This window comes from Phaenicophaeus curvirostris, chromosome 10 (assembly GCF_032191515.1).
Source record: "Phaenicophaeus curvirostris isolate KB17595 chromosome 10, BPBGC_Pcur_1.0, whole genome shotgun sequence".
NCBI lineage: Eukaryota > Metazoa > Chordata > Aves > Cuculiformes > Cuculidae > Phaenicophaeus > Phaenicophaeus curvirostris.
Genome location: NC_091401.1, coordinates 15382722 through 15403344, shown reverse-complemented (window position 1 = coordinate 15403344; position 20623 = coordinate 15382722). Strand labels below are relative to the sequence as shown.

Below are 20623 nucleotides of genomic sequence, written 5' to 3'. Positions count from 1 at the left end.
TGGGCAACATAAAACTGGGGGGAGCTGTTGACACTTTGAGGGCAGGGAGGCTCTGCAGAGGGATCTGGACAGATTGGAGAGCTGTGCAATCACTGACTACATGGAGTTTAACAAGGGCACGTGCTGGATTTTGCACCTGGGACACAGCACCCCTGGGTGTCCACAGAGCTTGGGGAGTGAGAGGCTGGAGAGCAGCCCTGCAGAAAGGGATATAGGGGTTCTGGTTGACGGCAAGTTGAACATGACCCAGTAGTGCCCTGGCAGCCAAGAGGGCCAACTGGGTCCTGGGGGGGCAGCCAACACAGCATTGTCAGCTGAGTGAAGGAGGGGACTGTCCTGCTCTGCTCTGCTCTGCACTGGTGGGGCTCCACCTTGAGTAGTGGGTGACTTTTGGGAGCCCCAGTTTAAAAAAGATGTAAAGCTACTGGTGAGTGTCCAGAGGTGGGCACAGAGTTGGTGAAGGGTTTAGAAGAGAAGTTGTACAAGGAGTGGCTGAAGTCACTTGGTCTGTTCAGCCTGGAGACTGAGGGGAGATGTCATTGCAGTTCACTGCTTCCTCATAAGGGGATGAGGAGGAGCAGGTGCTGAGGTTGTCTGTTTGGTGACTAATGATACAACTGGAGGGAATGGGAGGAAGATGCACCAGGGGAGGGTTATGTTGGGCATTAGGAGAAGGTTCTTCACTAAGAGGGTGGTGGAGCACTGGAACAGCTCCCCAGGGAAGCAGTCACAGCACCGAGCCTGACAATATTCCAGAGCATTTAGACAATGCCTTCAGACACATGGTGTGAATGCTGGGTTTGCCTTGTGCAGGGACAGGTGCTGGACTCAATGATCCTTGTGGGCCCCTTCCAAATCAGGACATTCACATTCTGTGATTATATGATCCCTGCCTTGGTTAAACCCTGTAGAGAAGAACCCCCTGGGATGACTGACCTCCCCCTAGCCTGGTACAGCCAGGCAGGCCCCTGGGGCAGTTTCAGTTAACTGGGAGTTGCAATCCAGCAAACAGAGCTGTGCTGCTCCCTCCGGCAGTGACCTGGCCCATCTGCTCCTGCAGGTGTGTGGCACTGCTGCCAGAGGTGGGATATACATTGGAACTGAAGGCGCCAGCTCTGAGCTGGCAGAGACCAGCCCAGCAGGTCTGTGGAGAGGAGCAGAGAAAGGTGTATGGCCAGCAGCTGCTCCGCTCTCCTCAGAGCCATGAATGGGAGGTGTTTCTGCAGCTGTCTGATGTTACCCAGATGCCTCCTCTCATGAGGAAGCAGCATTTTTAGAGCAGGTACAGATAAAGATGCATATCCAATTCTCAGCAACAGCTCTGGAGTTAGTGAAGTAAATCCAGCCCTTCTGCCTCCTGTGTGCACGTGGAATTGCAAAGTTGCTTCATTAGTGCCAAAGAACACGGTTATTTTATGTCAAGTACATTTCAATACTCAGTCCAACTCACAGCAAAATGACTACAGGCTTGACATTCCCAGGTACCAGATTTTTCAGGAAATGCAGCATTTCTGTGGATGGGGTCAGATCTTTTGACTCAGTCTGAACAAGTGGGTCTGGCTGAGTTGATGTGCAAGTGCCTTTTATCAATCCTCCCTCCTCACCCCAGAACAGTGCCACCTTGACCCTCTCCGTACCTGCCCCTGGTCATCCCATTCCAACACTTGTCATCTGTCATGGAGCTGGCCATTACTTTTTTGCTGCACAGGCTGCTGGGCAGGGTGATCCAGTAAGTCTTGAGAGCGGTCAGATTCCCTTTGGCATCTAAAACCTGTAAACAAAGAGGATGTTCAGGGTCAGGAATGCTCTGAGGCACCCCAGGGCCATGGAAAGAACAAGGGTTTTGCCCCTTTGGTTTTTTGTTTTACCATCACTAAGTCTGTTTTTATGCAGACAGGACGTGTCACCAACCTTCCCTAAAGAGCAACCATCAACCCAGGCACTCAGGGCTGAAGGTAACATGCTAAAGACTGCTCTGGAACCATAACACTAAACTTGAGATCATCTTTCTGGGCCACAAGTGCGATGCTGAGAAGTAGCCTTGGTGGGAGCCAGCAGGACCCTACCAGGGTGGGACAGGCAGATGTCTGAGTGAGGAGCCTCTGAAATGTGGGACCACAGCAGATCCTGCAGCTCACTGCCAACAGAATCCAAAATCTCCATGGAGGAGGATCTCCGGCTCCAGTACCCAGGCTGGACTGTCTGAGGCTGAATGGCAAGGAGCTTTTTCAGATAAATTTGGTGCCAAATCCCTGAGATATTGGTTGTCAGCAACCTAGACCCTGACCCCGTGCCCAGGCAAGAGCAGATCTGCACTCACCAATCTGATCTTCTTCAGATTCGTGAGCAAAGGCAATTCAGCAGCCTGTGAGGTGGTCTGACTGGACTCGCAGGACCCAGGGCTGCGCTGGCTGGGCTCCCAGGGCGCTCGGGAGAGGCACTGCCCCAGCACACCTGCCCTGGCAGGCTGGTGGGCGGGGAGCTTTGGAAGGAAACTCACCAGCATTTCCAGTGCTTGTGCAGAGGATTTCGCTTCTAACGCGACTTTCCCTCGCCTTCTCTTGTCCTCGATGCTTGAGGCTTTTGTGCTAATTTTGGGATTCCCACAGCCTTGGAAAACCTGAAAAACAAACAAAACTCTCTACTCCACAGTTACATTTTTTTGTCTTCTTCCAAGTATGTTTATCTTTCCTACTTGCAAGACCTCCAGGATTCTGGCCTAGTTTCTCGTCAGGTTACTCTTGTGCCAGGATGTGTTTTCAGCACTCTAGAACTGGTGTCAGTTGCTGCTGTCAAGCAATATGTTCAGCACTAACACAAAATTAGCACACGGTTTTGGATGGGTCATCAATGTTGATATTAAATTATTTTATCTGTTCCTATTATGACTGAAAAACAAAATTCTGGGAAGAGCAAGAAGAGAATTGCTCACACTCACATGGGGGAGAACACACCTCGGGGTGTTAAGGGAGATGCAGGCACTCTGGTGTCAACTGATCCAGTTACCAGGCAGTTGGGAACGAACCCTGTTCCCTCTAGGAGGGCTGAAGGCTCGGCAGCTCAGCTGAAGTGCATTTACACCAATGCACGCAGCATGGGAAATAAGAAGGAAGAGCTGGAAGCTGTCGTAGGGCAAGGGGCCTATGATGTTGTTGCCATCACGGAAACGTGGTGGGACGACTCATATAACTGGAGTACGACTATGGTGGGGTATAAGCTTTTCAGGCGGGACAGGAAGGGTAGGAGAGGAGGTGGGGTAGCCCTCTTTGTAAGGGAGGACTTGGACATCACTGAGATGGATTGTGGAGATGAGGAGGTTGAGTGCCTGTGGGTCAAAATCAGAGGAGCCCACCAGAAGGTAGATTTTGTGATGGGAGTCTGTTACAGACCACCCAACCAAGGAGAAGCAGCTGATGAGCTCTTCTATAAACAGCTGGGGTTAATCTCTAGATCGATGCCTCTCGTTCTGGTGGGAGACTTCAATCTGCCTGATATCTGCTGGGTGTACAACACAGCAGAAAGGAAGCAGTCTAGGAGGTTCCTGGAGTGCGTGGGAGATAACTTCCTTGCACAGTTGGTGAATGAACCAACCAGGGAAGGTGCCCTCCTGGACCTCCTGTTGGTGAACAGAGAAGGCCTTGTAGGGGATGTGGCGGTAGGTGGACGCCTAGGACTAAGCGACCATGAGATTATAAAATTTTCTGTTCTAGGTGAAGTGAAGAGGGTGGTTAGCAAGACGGTAACATTAAATTTCCAGAGGGCAGACTTTGATCTCTTCAGCAGGCTGGTTGGTGAAGTCTCATGGGAGACAGTACTCAAGGGCAAGGGAGCCCAGGAGGGCTGGGAGCTCTTCAAAGGGGTGGTCCTAGCAGCTCAGGAGAAAGCCATCCCCGTGGTCCGGAAAAAAAGCCGGCAGGGGAGAAAGCCAGCTTGGTTGAATAGAGAGATCTTGAGGGATATCAAGAAGAAAAGAAATGTTTATGGCCTCTGGAAGAAGGGACAGGCCTCTTGGGTGGACTACAGGAGGGAAGTGAGATTGTGTAGGGAAAAAATCAGAAGGGCTAAGGCTCAGCTAGAAATTGGATTGGCCAAGTCAGTGAAAGATAACAAAAAATCTTTCTACAAATATATAAATAATAAAAGGCGGACTAGGGAGACCATACAGTCCCTATTGGACACAGAAGGGACAACAGTAACAGGGGATGAGGAAAAGGCTGAGGTACTTAATGCCTTCTTTGCCTCAGTCTTTAGTCGTAAGGAGGGTCGTTCCGCCTGTGTACAAACCCAGGAGCTAGAGGAGCATAATGAGGCTCCCATGATCCAAGAGGAGGTGGTCAGAGCCTTGCTAGCCCGACTGGACAGTCACAAGTCTATGGGGCCGGACGGGATTCACCCTAGGGTACTGAAGGAGCTGGCGGATGTGCTGGCCAAACCCCTTTCCATCATCTTCCAACAGTCCTGGAAGACTGGGGAAGTCCCACTGGACTGGAGGCTGGCTGATGTTGTGCCCATCTACAAAAAGGGCCGCAGGGAGGACCCAGGAAACTACAGGCCTGTCAGTCTGACCTCAGTGCCAGGGAAAGTCATGGAACAGGTGATCTTGAGTGCTATCATGAAGCACATGCAAGAGAACCGGGTGATCAGGCCCAGTCAACATGGGTTCACGAAAGGCAGGTCTTGCCAGACTAACCTGATCGCCTTCTATGACAAAGTGACCCGGCTACTGGATGAGGGAAAGGCTGTGGATGTGGTCTTCTTGGACTTCAGTAAAGCCTTTGACACAGTTTCTCACAGCGTTCTGCTTGAGAAACTGTCAGCCTCTGGGCTGGACAGGCGCACACTCTCCTGGGTGGAAAACTGGTTGGATGGCCGGGCCCAGAGAGTGGTGGTAAATGGTGTGAAATCCAGCTGGAGGCCAGTGACAAGTGGGGTTCCCCAGGGCTCAGTGCTGGGTCCAGCCCTGTTCAATGTCTTCATCAATGACCTGGATGAAGGCATCGAATGCACCCTTAGCAAGTTTGCGGACGACACTAAGCTGGGTGGAAGTGTCGATCTGCTGGAGGGTCGGGAGGCTCTGCAAAGGGATCTGAACAGGCTGGACCGCTGGGCAGAGTCCAATGGCATGAGGTTTAACAAGGCCAAATGCCGGGTCCTTCACTTGGGGCACAACAACCCTATGCAGTGCTACAGACTGGGAGAAGTCTGTCTAGAAAGCTGCCTGGAGGAGAGGGACCTGGGGGTGTTGGTTGACAGCCGACTGAATATGAGCCAGCAGTGTGCCCAGGTGGCCAAGAAGGCCAATGGCATCTTGGCTTGTATCAGAAACGGCGTGACCAGCAGGTCCAGGGAGGTTATCCTCCCTCTGTACTCGGCACTGGTGAGACCGCTCCTCGAATCCTGTGTTCAGTTCTGGGCCCCTCACCACAAGAAGGATGTTGAGGCTCTGGAGAGAGTACAGAGAAGAGCAACAAAGCTGGTGAAAGGGCTGGAGAACAGGCCTTATGAGGAGCGGCTGAGAGAGCTGGGGTTGTTTAGCCTGGAGAAGAGGAGGCTGAGGGGTGACCTCATTGCTCTCTACAACTACCTGAAAGGACGTTGTAGAGAGGAGGGTGCTGGCCTCTTCTCCCAAGTGACAGGGGACAGGACAAGAGGGAATGGCCTCAAGCTCCACCAGGGGAGGTTTAGGCTAGACGTTAGGAAAAAATTCTTTACAGAAAGGGTCATTGGGCACTGGAACAGGCTGCCCAGGGAGGTGGTTGAGTCACCTTCCCTGGAGGTGTTTAAGGCACGGGTGGACGAGGTGCTGAGGGATATGGTTTAGTGTTTGGTAGGAACGGTTGGACTCGGTGATCCGGTGGGTCTCTTCCAACCTGGTTATTCTGTGATTCTGTGATTCTGTGATTACACCAGTGCTGTGCGCTTCAAGAATGCAGAAATCATGAGCTCCATTGATTTGGACAACAGATCAAGGTGGGGCCACCCCAATGACTCTTGCAATCATCACTCAGGAAGTGAATGCCCCTCCAATTAGAGGAGAGCAGTAGATGTGTCAGGTTGGATGTTTCAGGGGAAATGAGGAAGCCCAATGGATTTACCTCCTAACTTTGGGTACCTCCCAGCATCTTTGGGTACCTTCCAGCATCTTAGTGACCTGCCTAGGTGTAGTTTGTAAGACAATGGTGAGCAGAAGCACTTTGAAGGTACAAACCCTCAGACTTTGCCTCAAAAGACACCCTGAGAGCTGTGTTTCTCTTAGTCTCCACATGATCAGTCCAGACAATGCCACTTCCACTGGAGACAGCCAGTGTTCAGGCAACTGAGCCTCACTGTGGCTGGTGGAAGGAGTGCTGGGACAGCCAGGTTTAATGAAGCATCAAAGGCCAGGAGGGCCTTTGTATTGTCAGTTTGAATGAGGGAACACTACCCTTTACATAGCAGGCCACCTGATTTGAAGAGATGGCTCTAAGCTTGTTGTGGTTACCAGGGTGCTGCCAGAAACTATTGCTGAATTCAACTTTGTGTAGATTAAAGCAGAGAAATCAAGACCTCAGACAGAAGTACTGCTGATGCAGCTTGTGCCAGATGCTGAATGCTTTTCCTAGTGGATTCTGACAGCCCTCAGCAAAGTCCTAATCTAGACAGGAGACCCTTCTGTGATGGTGACTCTCTTTGGTGTGTCTGAGGGATATTCAGCCCAGAAAGCCCTCTCCTGGGGTGCACTGTCCTGCTGTCCTGCTAACCAGATGGATCCAAAGACTGCGGAGTTCAGCACCAACCCAATTTGTTCATCTGTCTCCTTTGCTCTGTGCAAAGAGCCCCAGCTTGATAACTGCACGTAGCGCATTTTCAGCTTGGTTCTACTAAAATAAAACCAATTTGGTTTCACTGCTGTATCTTTCTTGTTGGCTTCTTACTGTTGTTAGTTGGAAACAACTCTTTCAGGAGGTAAATGTCCTAGGAGGTTTCCAGGACAATGACTGTTAGAGCAGCTCCAGCACAGCATGGTATCAAGGTGATCCTCTTGCCAGCGCAATGCCTCAGGTGAGCAATTCCCATTGCTGATGGAGAGAACATGTGTCCTGCAGACTGAGGAGATTAATAGTCTCCCACATAATGAAAGCAAATAAATGCTTGCAGCTTTTGATAGCTCCTGCTGCCTGAAATCCATTCAAGAGCCACAGGGAGAGAAGGAGGAGCGCAAAGAAGCAGGGAGAGCGCTCTGTGGTGCAGTGAACACAGGGCTCTGAGCCAAAAACCTGTCTTTCCAGTTTTTCCACAGATCTCAGGAGAACCAATGACTGAAGGTATCACTGGGTCACTGAAGGGCCGCTTCTGGTTCTTCTCGCAAATGGCAGACAATGCCCCAGCTCTAGGCTGGTAATAGCTGGAGCCCTCAGCTTCGGCCCAAGCCTGCTGTCCTTGACCCTGAGAAAGAAGGTTCCCAGGACAGGTCTGGGCCAGTCTCAAGCTCATCTGACAATGATATCCTTTACCTGATCACTTTGCCATGATCAAAACCAGAGCTTAGAGCAGCAGCAATCTGCAGCTCCTAACCTCTGCTACCAGTGCAACCAGCACAGACTGCCACATTCACCTGGTCACCAGACCACACCAAGAACATGTTTGGTTGGACACCAATTAGACTATTTTCTCCTTTTCATTTTATCAGATTTATTATATGACCCTTGGATAAACCTTTCTTTGCAGATGATACCATATTTACCCACATCACAGGCTTGCTTTTATGTGGACAACCTCAGTCTCACCTAAGAAAGGAAGGAAGAATATGGCCTTTCATAACAGAAAAGAAACCTATTTGAGAACTTGGATGCATGCTGCTGTTATTGCTTTGACAAGTCCCAGTGATTCGGGCTTGGATAAGCAATACTCTGGCCCTTCCCCTCTCCAAGGGCCAGTTAGGACCTGCCCTGCTCCTTTTATCTGCATCTCTGCCCTAACTGTGGGATACCTGTAGGACCTTGGGAATGTCTGGGCAAAAAGCAGAAGCACTGGAGGGCTACTTTTGTTCCCAAGGCTTCTCTTACCTGCAGCTACAGAGGTGATACTGGTTAAGTGGATAAATATACTAAAAATGGCAGATTAATAGAAGATATCTTCATGATGTACTTCTTGGAAAGCAGGTAAGCATCAGGAAAGCCTGTTCTATACTCTCCAGCAACTCAGTCCCACAGGTACAACCTGATAGCCCAGTGTTTCCACTGCAGAACATCACTTCAAGGCAGGTTAAAGCAGCTGCCTTCTGTCACTAGGGACTGTGCACTCTGCGTAAATGCCTCAGCTCAGCCAAAATACTTCCAGGCTCCTCAGACACAGAGGCACCTGACAGCAGATGGCACTGCGCCTCCTGCAGTCACTGCATCTGCAGTCTCACCTTGCATGTCTGTACCTGAAGAACGCTGGCTGGGTGCAGCAGGGATGAATACTTAGAAACACTTGAGAAGGCCTTAGCCTGTGTGAGACCGGCAGTTTCCTATCATTAAGAGTGGCCATTTCATTTCTTTCATCTCAGTTGAACCAAGCATTTGGTGCTGACAGTTACGCATGGTGTATCCTCAGACAGGCCCAGGCACAGTCTTACCTTGGCTGTAATCGAGTCTTTGTTCTCTTGCAGGTTAGAAATAGCTTCAGCGATCCTCACGTGAATGGTCCCTAATACAGTGTCTACGTTGTATGGTCCATCAATCCGATCAGCCACTACGATCAGGGAATCTAGTCAAGCAAGACAGAGACATCTCTCACCAGGCTGTAAAAACCAAGTTAAAGATCATGCTCATGCCGTGTGGATAAGCTGTTGGCCCCTCAGCAGGCTTGCTGGAAGACATCGTTCCATTTTCACTACTGCCCAAATATAGGCTTGTTTTCCTCTGGCATGGGACAGCTGTCCCTTCTCAGCACATAGGTAAAGCCTTCCTCTGTGGCAGAGAAACAGAGGTCACCTCCTGCAAATGCCAAATGCAACCCATATCCACACAAAGTGAATGACATTTTCTGGGGTGCTACAGAGAGGAAAAACAGAAAATTGGTGCAGAAATACTAAATAATGCAGAGCAATACTTGGCCCTAACTCTCCTATCTTATTGTATGCCTTCAGCAAAGCACTGCAGCCAGCAGAAAGTGGGAGAATTAGGGTCAATAAAGTGCTAAAGGACATGGGCAACAGCTTCCGTGGGAATGAATAAGTGAGAAAAAGATTAACTCTTCTCACTATTACCTCTGGAAGGACGTGTGACCAGCCAGGGAAATATCAGGCTATAAAAGCAGTGCAGGAGACCAAAATGCACACAACTAAATTGGTAAACAGGCAGCTCCTCTTAGCTTGGAAAGGTCTAATGTCAAAGCACTCTTGCCACGCCTGGAAGCTTCTGCCTTGATGGTTGCTTTGGGATCATACTTGGCTTACAAAAAGAATCACCAGTCTCTGGAGATGACTCTCAACACTCCAGTTGGGTCTGAAGCAAGGACAGTCTACACGCTTGCAGGGCTCGGAGCATGGGGTAATGGCACTGCAGAGGAAAGCTGACATACTTGGTGTTCAGCAAGATTTAAATACGATCTCAGGGCAGGGCCAAAACTGGGTTTGGACATCTAAAATAGGTTCTTAACCAGGTCTGACTTAACCAGTCAAAAAATTTAATTCTGAAAGTTACTGTTATGCTGCTGTCACCTCAGTTTCCTGCTACTTGTGCTTCAGTAACCCCAAGGCCAGGGTATGCATAAGCTTCATCAGCGTTTAGGGAGTTAACATTCAGTTATGTGTGACCTCATGTGGCTCTAGTGTGGTTTGCATTCCCCAAGGCACACCAGAAACCTCCTGGCAGGACAGGGGCTCTACCTATGTTCTTTGTGTTCCTGAGGTCTCACCACATGGACAAAACCAGATGCAATGGCTTCATGTTGGTCCTTCTCTACACAAAGAGGGTCAAATCCCAGGGTCTAGGTTGGAGATTTGTACCATTTGTAAATGGAGTTACTAATTAGGACTAATTAATTAGGATTAATTTTTCTGTCCTAAATCCTGATAACTCACCCATCAGCCTAGCAGGAGACTCTCACGGCAGATGTTGCTGAAAATCTTATTCAGCATGAGTTTGTATTGCCGACATTATTCATGAGCAATGAAACCACCAGCTGAATTGCAGCCAGTAGCACTCCAGGTCTAAATGTACAACCCTGTACATCTCTCCTCTTTCAGCTTAAAACCATTCCCCCTCATCCTATCCCTGCACTGCCTGATCAAGAGTCTCCCCCCAAGCTTTCCTGGAGTCCCTTTCAATACTGGAAGACTGCTATGAGGTCTCCCTGGAGAGAGCTAAGCATGCCATACAAGTGGGTACCATTTTCTTCTGCTCTGGGAAATAATGTCTCCTACAACATTAAACAGCTTGCCGTTTAACCTTGCTGCCACTCAGGGGTTGCAGTGTCATCTTTGAGACTGTATTTTCCAGATAATTTTAGCTTGCACTAATGCTGAGATACAGACATTTAAGTCAAAGGCTACACCCCCAAATTAGTCATAAATTATGTTTGAATCACATACTATAAAAATCTCCTGCAATTTGAACTGCTCTAATTTGACAAATAGAAAGAGAAACTCTCTGTTTAGTGTAACAAAATCTTCTCCAGAAGGGCCTTGAGAAGGGTGAACAATGGACAGTGCCAGCGAACTGCTACCTTTGACTCTACGTCTTGCTCCAGTCCCTGATCAAACTGTGACCTCTGACATTAAAATGTACAACTGCAATTTGAAAGAAGTTCCAATTTCCTTCTAGCTATCACGCCTTGACAGCATCCCTTGGGGAAGAAGAAGCCGAAATAAGTGCAAAATGTGTCTCCCTGTCAATGAAGGAGAGCTGTATGTTGACCTCTAGGAGACAGGTATTCATCCTGCTGGGAGAGCAGTGACAGGTAACAGTTGGTTTGCTTTGGTCAGAAAGGCCAAAGCACCATCAAAATCCTTGGGGAAAGGAATATTTTGCAGCGCCCTTTCAAGTCACTCCTATGCAGAGAGCTTCCAATTAGCCTCAGTAAGTTACCACTTGGTTCGTTAGCTCCCAGAGCAAAGAGGGCAGCTGGCCAACACACCTCACCGAGGAGGTATACCAGCTTCTGTGTGCAGTGGTGCAATATTTATTTTGCAATGTCCCTTGGGAAGCAGATGACACCCCTTCAACTGCACTGAGGTTTTTATTAAGACCACTACATGTCAATCCTGAGCCAGCCCATCATGCTGCAGCTGGCTAGTGAGCTATTATTCTTGCTGGCCAGGCAGTGGGTGATGAGACAAGGCAAAGGACCAAGCCCAAAGCTCATCTCCTCTCACACCTGCCTTTTGTGAGCCCAGGCAAACATCAAGGTTCCTTCAGGTCTTGGAGCACTCCAGGTCTAAATGTACAACCCTATGGGCACAAGAAGGAGTGAGATCTTTACCACTGTAAACAACCTTCCCTGATGGGCGGCAGACAGGGAGACGATGTGCACTGTAACATAACTACACAATTTTCTAAACATAGACCCTCACCAGCCTTAAACCACGTCCATCAGCTCTACAAACCACTTTCCGTAGTTCACATTTAAACCAAATGCCACAGGCTTTTGAAAAACAGCTGAATGACATCTCAGGTCTTCTTAAAAGAGACGTCCAGTCTGATCAGGCAAAGCAGAATTCCCTGCAGAAACTCCTGGTTGAATTTCTCCAGCATGTATTGCACAGAGGATCACACCATACTATCACAGTGGTATTTCTGGCTTTAAACTCAACAAAATGGACACCTTTCTACATGTACAACCCATTTCATAATATCCATCATATAAATTAAATGAGCTCTTTTCTGCTTTAAAATACAAATCTAATTTTCCCATTCCTAGCAATGCCTCTAACTTTGCCACCTCCCCACGTATTTGTTTAAGACATCTCTTTCCATTTTGAATCACAGAATCATAGAAGCCCTAGGCTGGAAAAGACCTTTGAGATCATCAAGTCCAACCTGACCTATCCACTACTAAACCATATCCCTGAGCACTTCGTCTACCTGTGTTTTAAATTCCTTCAGGGATGGTGACTCAACTACGTCCCTGGACATCCTCTGCCAGTGCCTGAGAACCCTTTGGGTGAAGATATTTTTGCTGATATCCAAACTAAACCTTCCCTGGCATAACTTGAGGCAATTTCCACTCACCCCATCACTTGTTACTTTGGAGAAGAAAACAATACCCTCCTCACTGCAGCCTTCTTTCAGGCAGTTGTAGATAGTGGTAAGGTCTCCCCTCAGCCTCCTTTTCTCTAAGCTAAACAACCCCAGTTCTCTCAGCCACTGCTCATAACATTTGTTCTCCAGCCCCTTCACCAGCTCTGTTCCCCTTCTCTGGACGTGCTCCAGTGCTTCAATGTCCTTCTTGTAGTGACCAAAAGGGTAGGGACCAAAACTGAACCCAGAGTTTGAGATGCAGTCTCACCGTTGCTGAGTACAGGGGGATGCATGCTTCCCTACCCCTGATGGCCACGCTGTTTCTGATACAAGCGAAGACGCCACTGGCCTTCTTGGCCACGTGGGCCATTGCTGGCTCGTGTTCAGGCACTGTCAACCAACACCCCCAGGTCCTTCTCTGCCAAGCAGCTTTACAGCCATTCATCCCCAAACCTGGAGCGCTGCATGGGGTTGTTGTGTCCAAGCGCAGGACCCAGCACTCAGTCTTGCTGAACCTCATTCTGTTGGTTTCGGCACATGGATCCAGCCTGTTCAGATGGATTAGCTCTGTAGAGCCTCCCTGCCCTCAAGCAGATCAACACTTCCACACAGCTTAGTGTCATTTGCAAACAGAAGTTACCACACTATGTGATTCTGATCCTTTTGCTCTCCACCCATAAAAACACTTTATGGCTTCATGTTTCTGGGTTATCTCCCAAGAACGGCAGCAAGTGCTTCTCTTGTGCTCTCACAAGTGCTCTGCTATGGATGAGGAGGCAACTCTGACAGTGTGCAGATGTGGTCACCACATCTATCCCTAAGCTTGAACACTTGGGAGGGAAGGAAGAATTACACGAATGTGAAGTATGGGCAATCCCAAATGAGCACAGGCAATAAGTCCTCATTAGACAGCCCAGCAGTGTCCTTTCTAACAGTACTGAAGCCCAGCAAAATGTCCTGCAATAGCTTCTAGGTATTAGATCACAGACATGAAAAATGCAGCGTAAAAGAGCCCCCCCAGTCCTTTCTTTTCTTGCCAAACATTGCCTCAGAGAGTTCAAAAGGTGGGCTGAGAAGCAGCTGTTCTGCAGCAAAAGAAAGCCATCTTACCCATCAGGTACTTCCACTCGGTGTTCAGGTCCGCTTGGTTGGCCAGACAGCCCTTCACAACGTTAAGGCAGTAGTTGTTGCACGGCTTCACGCTGGACATGCCTCGGCAGTGCGGGCAGTACATTAGCTTCATGATGGCACGCGTGCACTCATGGCTGAGAGGTACCTGGGGGAGATAGATCAGAGTCAGCCACACAGGCTGGTCAGGGGTGCGTGCTGGTGAACTCCTCACTTTCCTGTGGTGAAGGAGCTCGGTGTGATGTGAAAGGCAGCATGGCTCCCTGGGCATGCAGCCCTGGGAAAGCAGCTTCCCCTTTCATTGCCTCTCTTTCCCCACTCTTCCCTAGGTGACTCTTGTCACGGGGACAGGACCTCTGAGGCATCTCTTAGTTCCTCAGGCTGTGTTTGAACCCAGGGTTCTAGGAAAAACATGTACTCAGAACCATCCCCCTTCCAGCCAGGCCTGGTGTCCATAAGGACCGCCTGGGTGTCTGCTGGCTGTACCCACGATGGTGACACACGGGGCACGTGCACTCCTGGAGCCTCTGCAATCAGCGCTGCCGCCACACGCTCTCTGCAGGAGGAGTTTGCTGTCACTGCCCCACAGACACAGGTTTCCTGCCACCAACTGCATCTCCGGCACCATCGGGGGATGCACAGCAGGGGCCTGACCATGGAAAGCTCTCAGCTGGCATCTTTGGAAAGGAAATTGGTGTTGAGAGAAGAATTGAACAGTTTAAATGATACAGGCAACTGAGAGCACTCGACCCTGGGAAGTGATTGTTCTCTGGTGAAGTGGGCCCACACACGCTGTGCCAGCGGCTCACAGGCTCTGCACGTGCAGCTGATGCTTTGCAGAGGTGACTCTGGAGGTGTCTTTGCCACCTTTAATTAAACCACCTCAGTCCTATGAGCACAGATCCAGGGCAGATGCAGAGCCTAGAGAGCAGGGGAGCAGCAGTCTGTGCAGCATGTCAGGGTCTCCCTCTGACTGCCATGGGGAAGGGGCTGTCAGTGTAAGCTGAGGGAGAATAACAGTGTGGCAGATCCTGCAGAGGTGTTGGTCGAGCTCAGCCATCCCCTGTTTTATTGCTAAACTTTTTTCCCCTTAGTGGTCTTTTCCCATCTTTGCTCAGATCCATTTGCAATTCCTTCCTCATGCTTTTTAAACCACTTACAAAAATAAACCTAAGTGTCTGCATGTTTGTCTGTCTTGGTACCAGGGACTTGGCACTCATGGGATCCCCAAAAGGGAAAAGTGATGGAAGGGGCAAATCCGACACAGAAAAATGCCTGAGCCTTGAGCTGCAGGTGCAATGCTGAATAACAGAATCGTTTGGTTGGAAAAGACAGGTTAGATCATCGAGTCCAACTGTACCTGTCCACTACTAAACCAGATCCCTGAGCGCCTCATCTAACCTGTTTTTTAATGCAGTGAGCAGGGACATCTTCAACTCGATCAGGGTGCTCAGAGCCCCATCCAACCTGATCTTGAACCTTTCCAGGGATGGAGCATCCACCACCATTCTGGGCAGCCAAGGGCAGAGAGGGTGGGTTTCACTACCCTCAGCATAAAATATTTCTTCCTAATATCTAGTCCAAACCTCTTGTAGTTTAAAACCATCCTACTGCTACAGGACCTTCTAAAAGTTTCCTCCCCCCATCTTTCTTATCAACCCTCTTTAAGTATTGAAAGGCCACAACATCATCTTCTCAGAGTCTTCTCCAAGCTGAACAACCGCAAGTCTTTCAGCCTCTCTTCACAGGGGAGGTGTTCCGCACCTTTGATCATTTCTGTGACCTCCTCCGGACCCGTTCCACGTCCCTCTGTTCTACAGCCTTTTAAGTTTCTTCTGGGGGACCCCAGAAAGGTTCAGTTCTGAGATACCTTCAGGAGAGTGTGAACGTGCTGAGCCCATGCTGAGAGAAAATCCCTACGCCTCCCTGCTTCTGGAACTGCCTCACTTCCAGTCAGCCTTGGAAAATAGATGTTGGATAGTGCTGAGGCTTCATCAGGCAGCAATGCATTATAATAACCTCATGAGAACATTCTTCAGGACCAGGATAAAAATTTCTATTTCTCAGAGACGGAACTCAAATGGAGACTGCTCCCCTGCCTCAGCAGCTAGGACAAGCCCCGAGATGCCTGTGGATAAACGTGCTCCACGGTCAGAGGGACTGAGCCTTGCAGGAATCACCACGCATGCCAAGGCTTCATTCTGCTGCCTCAGGGAGCTTTCTGCCTCCCTCTGGGACGACAGACATTGGCACCTGGCTGCCATGTGGCTCTGCCGCCAGGAGATGGAGGCTTTGTCCTGCTGCACAGCACAGGAGCTTCATCCCTGGGAAAAGTCTGTCAGGGCACTGCTGTCTCCTATCTCAGCCATCTAAGAACAGATGCAACAAAGCAAGAGTGACAGGTAAACAAAGGAATAGTTTATTTTTTGTCTCAGGGTTTAAATAACCATGACTGAATAGTGACTGAAAGCACAACAAGGCGAGAGCACACTGAACGCTAACACAGGCTGTAGCTGAAGACCTTCCAAAACCAGAGCGTTTACACAGAGACCATGAAATGCAGCTAGAAAGGAGCTACAACCTCTCCTTCCCTGCACAGAGCATTCATGAACATGAATTATATGATGAAGCTCCAACCAGAACATGTAACGTGCACAGGCAATTGGGTCCCAAACACAATCTTGTCTCTGTGTTTTACCAGCACACCTTGTCTCTGCTTGTCCCAGCTTACCCAGCTGTGGCTGTGGAGCACGGTCACCTCCGCAACATCCTGGTGGCACAAAGGACAGTAGACAGTCAAACATGGGACTTTTCAGTGTTCTGATGAGAATCAGGTAGCAGCAGGATGGTTTGCCTGCACCCACAAACATCCCTGGCTGCATCGTGCAGCCTTTCGGGGTGGAGGGAGCTGAAGTGCTCTGGCTGAAAAGTGGGAATGCAGTGTTGCCTGAGCAGCAAACAGCCCTGGGGTGGTGTGGTGTGGGCCAGTGGCAGAGAGGACAGCTGCCAGCAGCTGGAGAACAAAGCCACGTGGTAACCTGCCAGAGGCCGTGGGGCACACGCAGAGAGGCGAGTGATAGAACTTAGCTCAATAAAGCATCTCCACCATGCTCAGCTTTAAAGTACGGTGTAAACCCAGCAACTGCACTGGAGCTACCCAGGTGACCACAGTGAGCTCGTATTTAAATGACAGTTATGACAGGCCCTGTGGGCATTTAACAAATATTTCTGCTTGCAAGAATTTATCTCCATTTATTTTTGTGGCCGTCTTTTTCCAGTAAGAGAGAAAGAACCTTCCCACCCTGAAGACAACACTCCTTTGCCACCGGAGAGTAGCCATGCAGGGCCACCCGTGCCCTGTCACCATGCAAAAGGGGAGCAGCAGCAGGTGCCTGCTCCTCAGTGCCCACCTACTCCATCTGCCCTCCAGCCTGACTGGTGAGCGCGGGCAGCTGCCAAGGCTCCCTGCAATGCTGACAGCTGCCTGCTGTCCTGCAAACCACCTCCCCCTAACCTCACCATGGCTGTCAGCCAGCCAAACCCGCCTGCCCCCAGCTACGCTGCCTGGGTCCATGCCACTGCCCACGGAGCAGCTGCCTCGGCTCTTGCGGGCTGTTGCCTTGGGGCAGCTGGTGAGGGCAGAGCACCAGGTAACAACAGCGCTCGAGGCAGGGGAAAGCTGATTTTGCACCTCAGCGAGGATCATTTCTGGATGTCAGAGAGGAGCTGTGTGTTACCTCCAGCCTGTCACTACTGTAAGGTGGCTTGTGTCTTGGTGTGCCACATTGCCCCAGGACTCTGCAGCATCCTCGCCTGTGCCCTGGAGCCTCTCTTCTGAAGAGGAGCAGGTGATATATCCATCACCAGCTGTTGCTCCGCTGCATCTGGCAGGTGCCAAGTGTTCAATTTAATCTCCTGGTGGAAAGGAAAAGTATTAATTTTTGTAGGTGGAAGAGGCCTGGCTCCGCTCCCTTTCCCCAAAGAACAACCCAAACCTCTTGCAGCAGCATTCCTTTTTCACAGACAGACTGCAGAGGTGAACCAAGAACAGGGGGATGGGAGGGCAGAAAGAAGAATTTCAGAGAGTATTTTTAGCATGTTTTGCTTGGCCAGAGCTCAGATCCTTGCTGTTCCACCCATCCCCACCCATGGACTTCTGTTCCACAAAAAACAGGGGAGAATGAAGGCTTGGGGTTCCCAGAGCCCCTTCCAGCCTGACCCTGCACTGTACTCCTGGGGGAACTGCAGCATGATAAGAAACATCTCTTAGTCATTGTGGATTAGTTTGCTGAAGTAAACTTTCAGGGTTTTTTTCAGGTGTACTTAGAATGGATTGAGATACCCCTGTAGGGATACAGCAACACAACCAACCAGCAGAGCACTGCAGCTCTCCCACCTGCTTCCATCCCGGCACAGCCAGCTCCAGCAGTGCACCCGGGTTCTCCAGCTACTCAGGCTGGAGCCGTGGGACCATGCACCCTCCATGGCAGCTTGTTCCAGATAAACACCTCTACAGCGAGTGGGGAAGCAGTTTATCCAGGCTGGCAAAGTCAAGACTGACCTCCACCTGCACGCTGAGACCTCTTTGCATCCTTGTGCTTCTGCTTTCACCCTTCAGCCTTTAAAAGAACCTGAAACACTATGACCTATTCCCTGCCCAGCAACTGCCAGCTAAGACCTGATTAAAAGCCCCTTTCGCTTTCCAGTACAGATTTTCAATAACTGATAGAACAATAAGCAATGCCCTCTATCCATCACAGGTGGCCTGAAAGAAGAAGCACACGAACTCCTACAGATGGAGGGAAAGTTAATGTCACCTCTTCCTCTTTATATGATCCAGCACAGCACGAAGACATTACATGACAATAATCGATTTCTCTAAGTACCATCAACCTGGCCCAGCCTGGTTCTCCTTTAAGGAGACGTGGTTCTACTTTAACCTTAGTGGCATCTGTAGTCCTTTCTTAGCCCAGTGACATAGAAATTGCATTAACATATCAAGAGGAAATGCATAATAAATTGGGGAATCCATCTCCTAAGGTTCTGAGAAAACATGATTACTGAGAGATATGGCTTGGAGTCAGGGCACTCCTCATTCACTTGTCAGAAGTATAAATAAATATGACAAAGCTAAACTCAGTTTAAAAACGCATTTCTCCTACATCATTGGTCAGTTAAAATCCATGTACGCTATTCTGATCTCAGTGCCACCAGTGGGTACAGCCCCTCAAAGCGTAAGTCCAGTGATAAAGTGATAAGTAAAAAAGCATTATCTTCTAAGATATACCCAAAATAGGGGACAAATTGGTATTGAGCAATACATCACTGAATTAAAACTACTTTACAGCTGGGGATTCAAGTAGCAATAAGGTAATGTGACAAGAACTGGTGGCTGCTGCATAAAAAGCCCCATTCCACCAAAACAGCTGACATTTGAAGAAGGTCATCATCAGGTATTACCCCATGACTGTGGCTTGTAGCAAGAGCTCAGCTCTGCTTTTCCATGGCTGCTTTCCAAAGCTCAATGTGTCCACCCTTTGTTGACAGAGCTACCTGACCAGATGTGAATTGCTGGAGGCAACAGCTTTAACACAGCAAAACATCTTTGCTGAGTCTCTTGTATCGTGTCGTGGACAGGTCCAGAGCTCAGACAGGTCTGGAGTGCGCTCTCTGGTTTGCGTGGCTCACGGCACAGCCACCCAATGCAGCTGCTGAGCTCGTGCTCACCGTGGACTGCTCAGCACTGGCATCTGCACAGCAGCCAGCAGAGAATGGGCACGTGGAGAAAATATAACAGAAAATTGAGAATACATCCTCAGCATTCAGAGTGGCATTTGTTTCCATCATTTTTCCTCCTCCTAAGCAATGTTTAAATTAATTACAGTAAAATTAATGACTATGGCAAGCAATTTGCTAAGGGATTAGTTGCTAGCTGGGTTCCTTGCCACCCCCTAGACAATGTAGAAAACATTCAGTGTCAATGGTTTCTAACAAAATAAAAAAAGCTCGTGTCATGTATTTTATTAATATGCTTTCCAAGCAAAGAATTACAGAAACACAAGAGACTCAGGAATAACAAGCAGTCACCTACTCTGTCACCCCGCATCTCCCTGCAGGGAGTGATGTTATCATATGACCTAAACCAGAACTTCCAAACAGTTATGAACTTCCTGAACTGAAGACACAGGGAAGCAAAACTACCTGTAGAGAGGGAAAGCATTCATCTCCAGCAGGTGAGACACCCCTGCACAGACACTCGAGGGACTGAACATACCCTAGTGCAGACTAGGATGGCCAGGGCTTTGGTTTCTGAAGGACACACAGCAGCAGGGCAGCACTCTGGTCAAAATCGGCTAGATTTTCTCAGAGCATAGCAAGAAGCTTTCTTATCCTTCCTCCATGCGTTTAAAGAACAAATCAAGCTTGTGATTTGTATGTTCAGCTCAAGTTATCCCTCTTTGCACAGATAAACATGTTCACAGATGACAAAAGAGTGCTTGATAGAGCCATGGGACGCTTCTCTCTCAGCCTCACCAGTTCTTTTGCCCACTAAAGCACCTACCCAAGTTATATGTCGATTTTCCAAACACTACCCAGTGACTCGTAGACCTTTTTTCAGCATAAACTTTAGTGCAAGTCATAAGGGATGCAAAAGAGGGGTGCAATTCCTCCTCGCCTGACAACAGACCTCTCTGAATCTACAACAGTGAGAAATTCTTTACCCTTCCGAACTGGGACCTCATTTGGTAGGTCACAGAGGAGAACAGAGAGGTGCAAAGAAGAGATGTGTTTTCTGCCATTACTCTAATGCCTACTGCTTGGAAAATATTCAAGAGCCTCCACAACACCCTGAGGTGCCTCAGGGCACAGAAAGGACCGTGGAAGTGATGACGTGTTGTACATTACTGAATCTTCACAAGCACTCTGTGCCTTTTAATGAAAAGCTGGTATATCCTCCACACTCGAAAAAGCATTTTTTTTTAATCCAAGCCAATTATTTCCTTTCAGGTGGCTGGCAAGACTAAAGAATGAAGTGTGGGAGGTAGAAAGGAACAGCAAGCAAAAAGGCACTAGGGCTGGAGGAAGCTCCTTACACCACATCCAGTAGTTACAGTGCCTTTTCAATCGAGCAGTGACCTTCCCTCCCCTTCCCAGCACTGGGAAAGGCTGAGCTTTAGGAAGTCACAGGCATCTGGAAAATCATTTTAACAGTGGCAGTACCAAGATGCTACCACAGCAGGGTAGTGCACAGTTGGGCTGTGCTGCCGGCTCTTGGGCACAACACGCCT

General features: G+C 49.2%; 1 protein-coding gene across 1 annotated transcript in view; it reads right to left on the bottom strand.

The window, feature by feature from the left end:
• The window catches only part of GPC1 (glypican 1), a 246312-nt gene that overhangs the window by 3746 nt on the left and 221943 nt on the right, over window positions 1–20623 (bottom strand). The window contains exons 4-7 of the mRNA XM_069864878.1: window positions 13317–13482; window positions 8600–8730; window positions 2501–2620; window positions 1638–1771 (exon numbers count right to left, since the gene is read on the bottom strand). Coding sequence (XP_069720979.1) covers window positions 1638–1771; window positions 2501–2620; window positions 8600–8730; window positions 13317–13482 — 551 coding nt within the window. The remainder of the gene's footprint in view (window positions 1–1637; window positions 1772–2500; window positions 2621–8599; window positions 8731–13316; window positions 13483–20623) is intronic.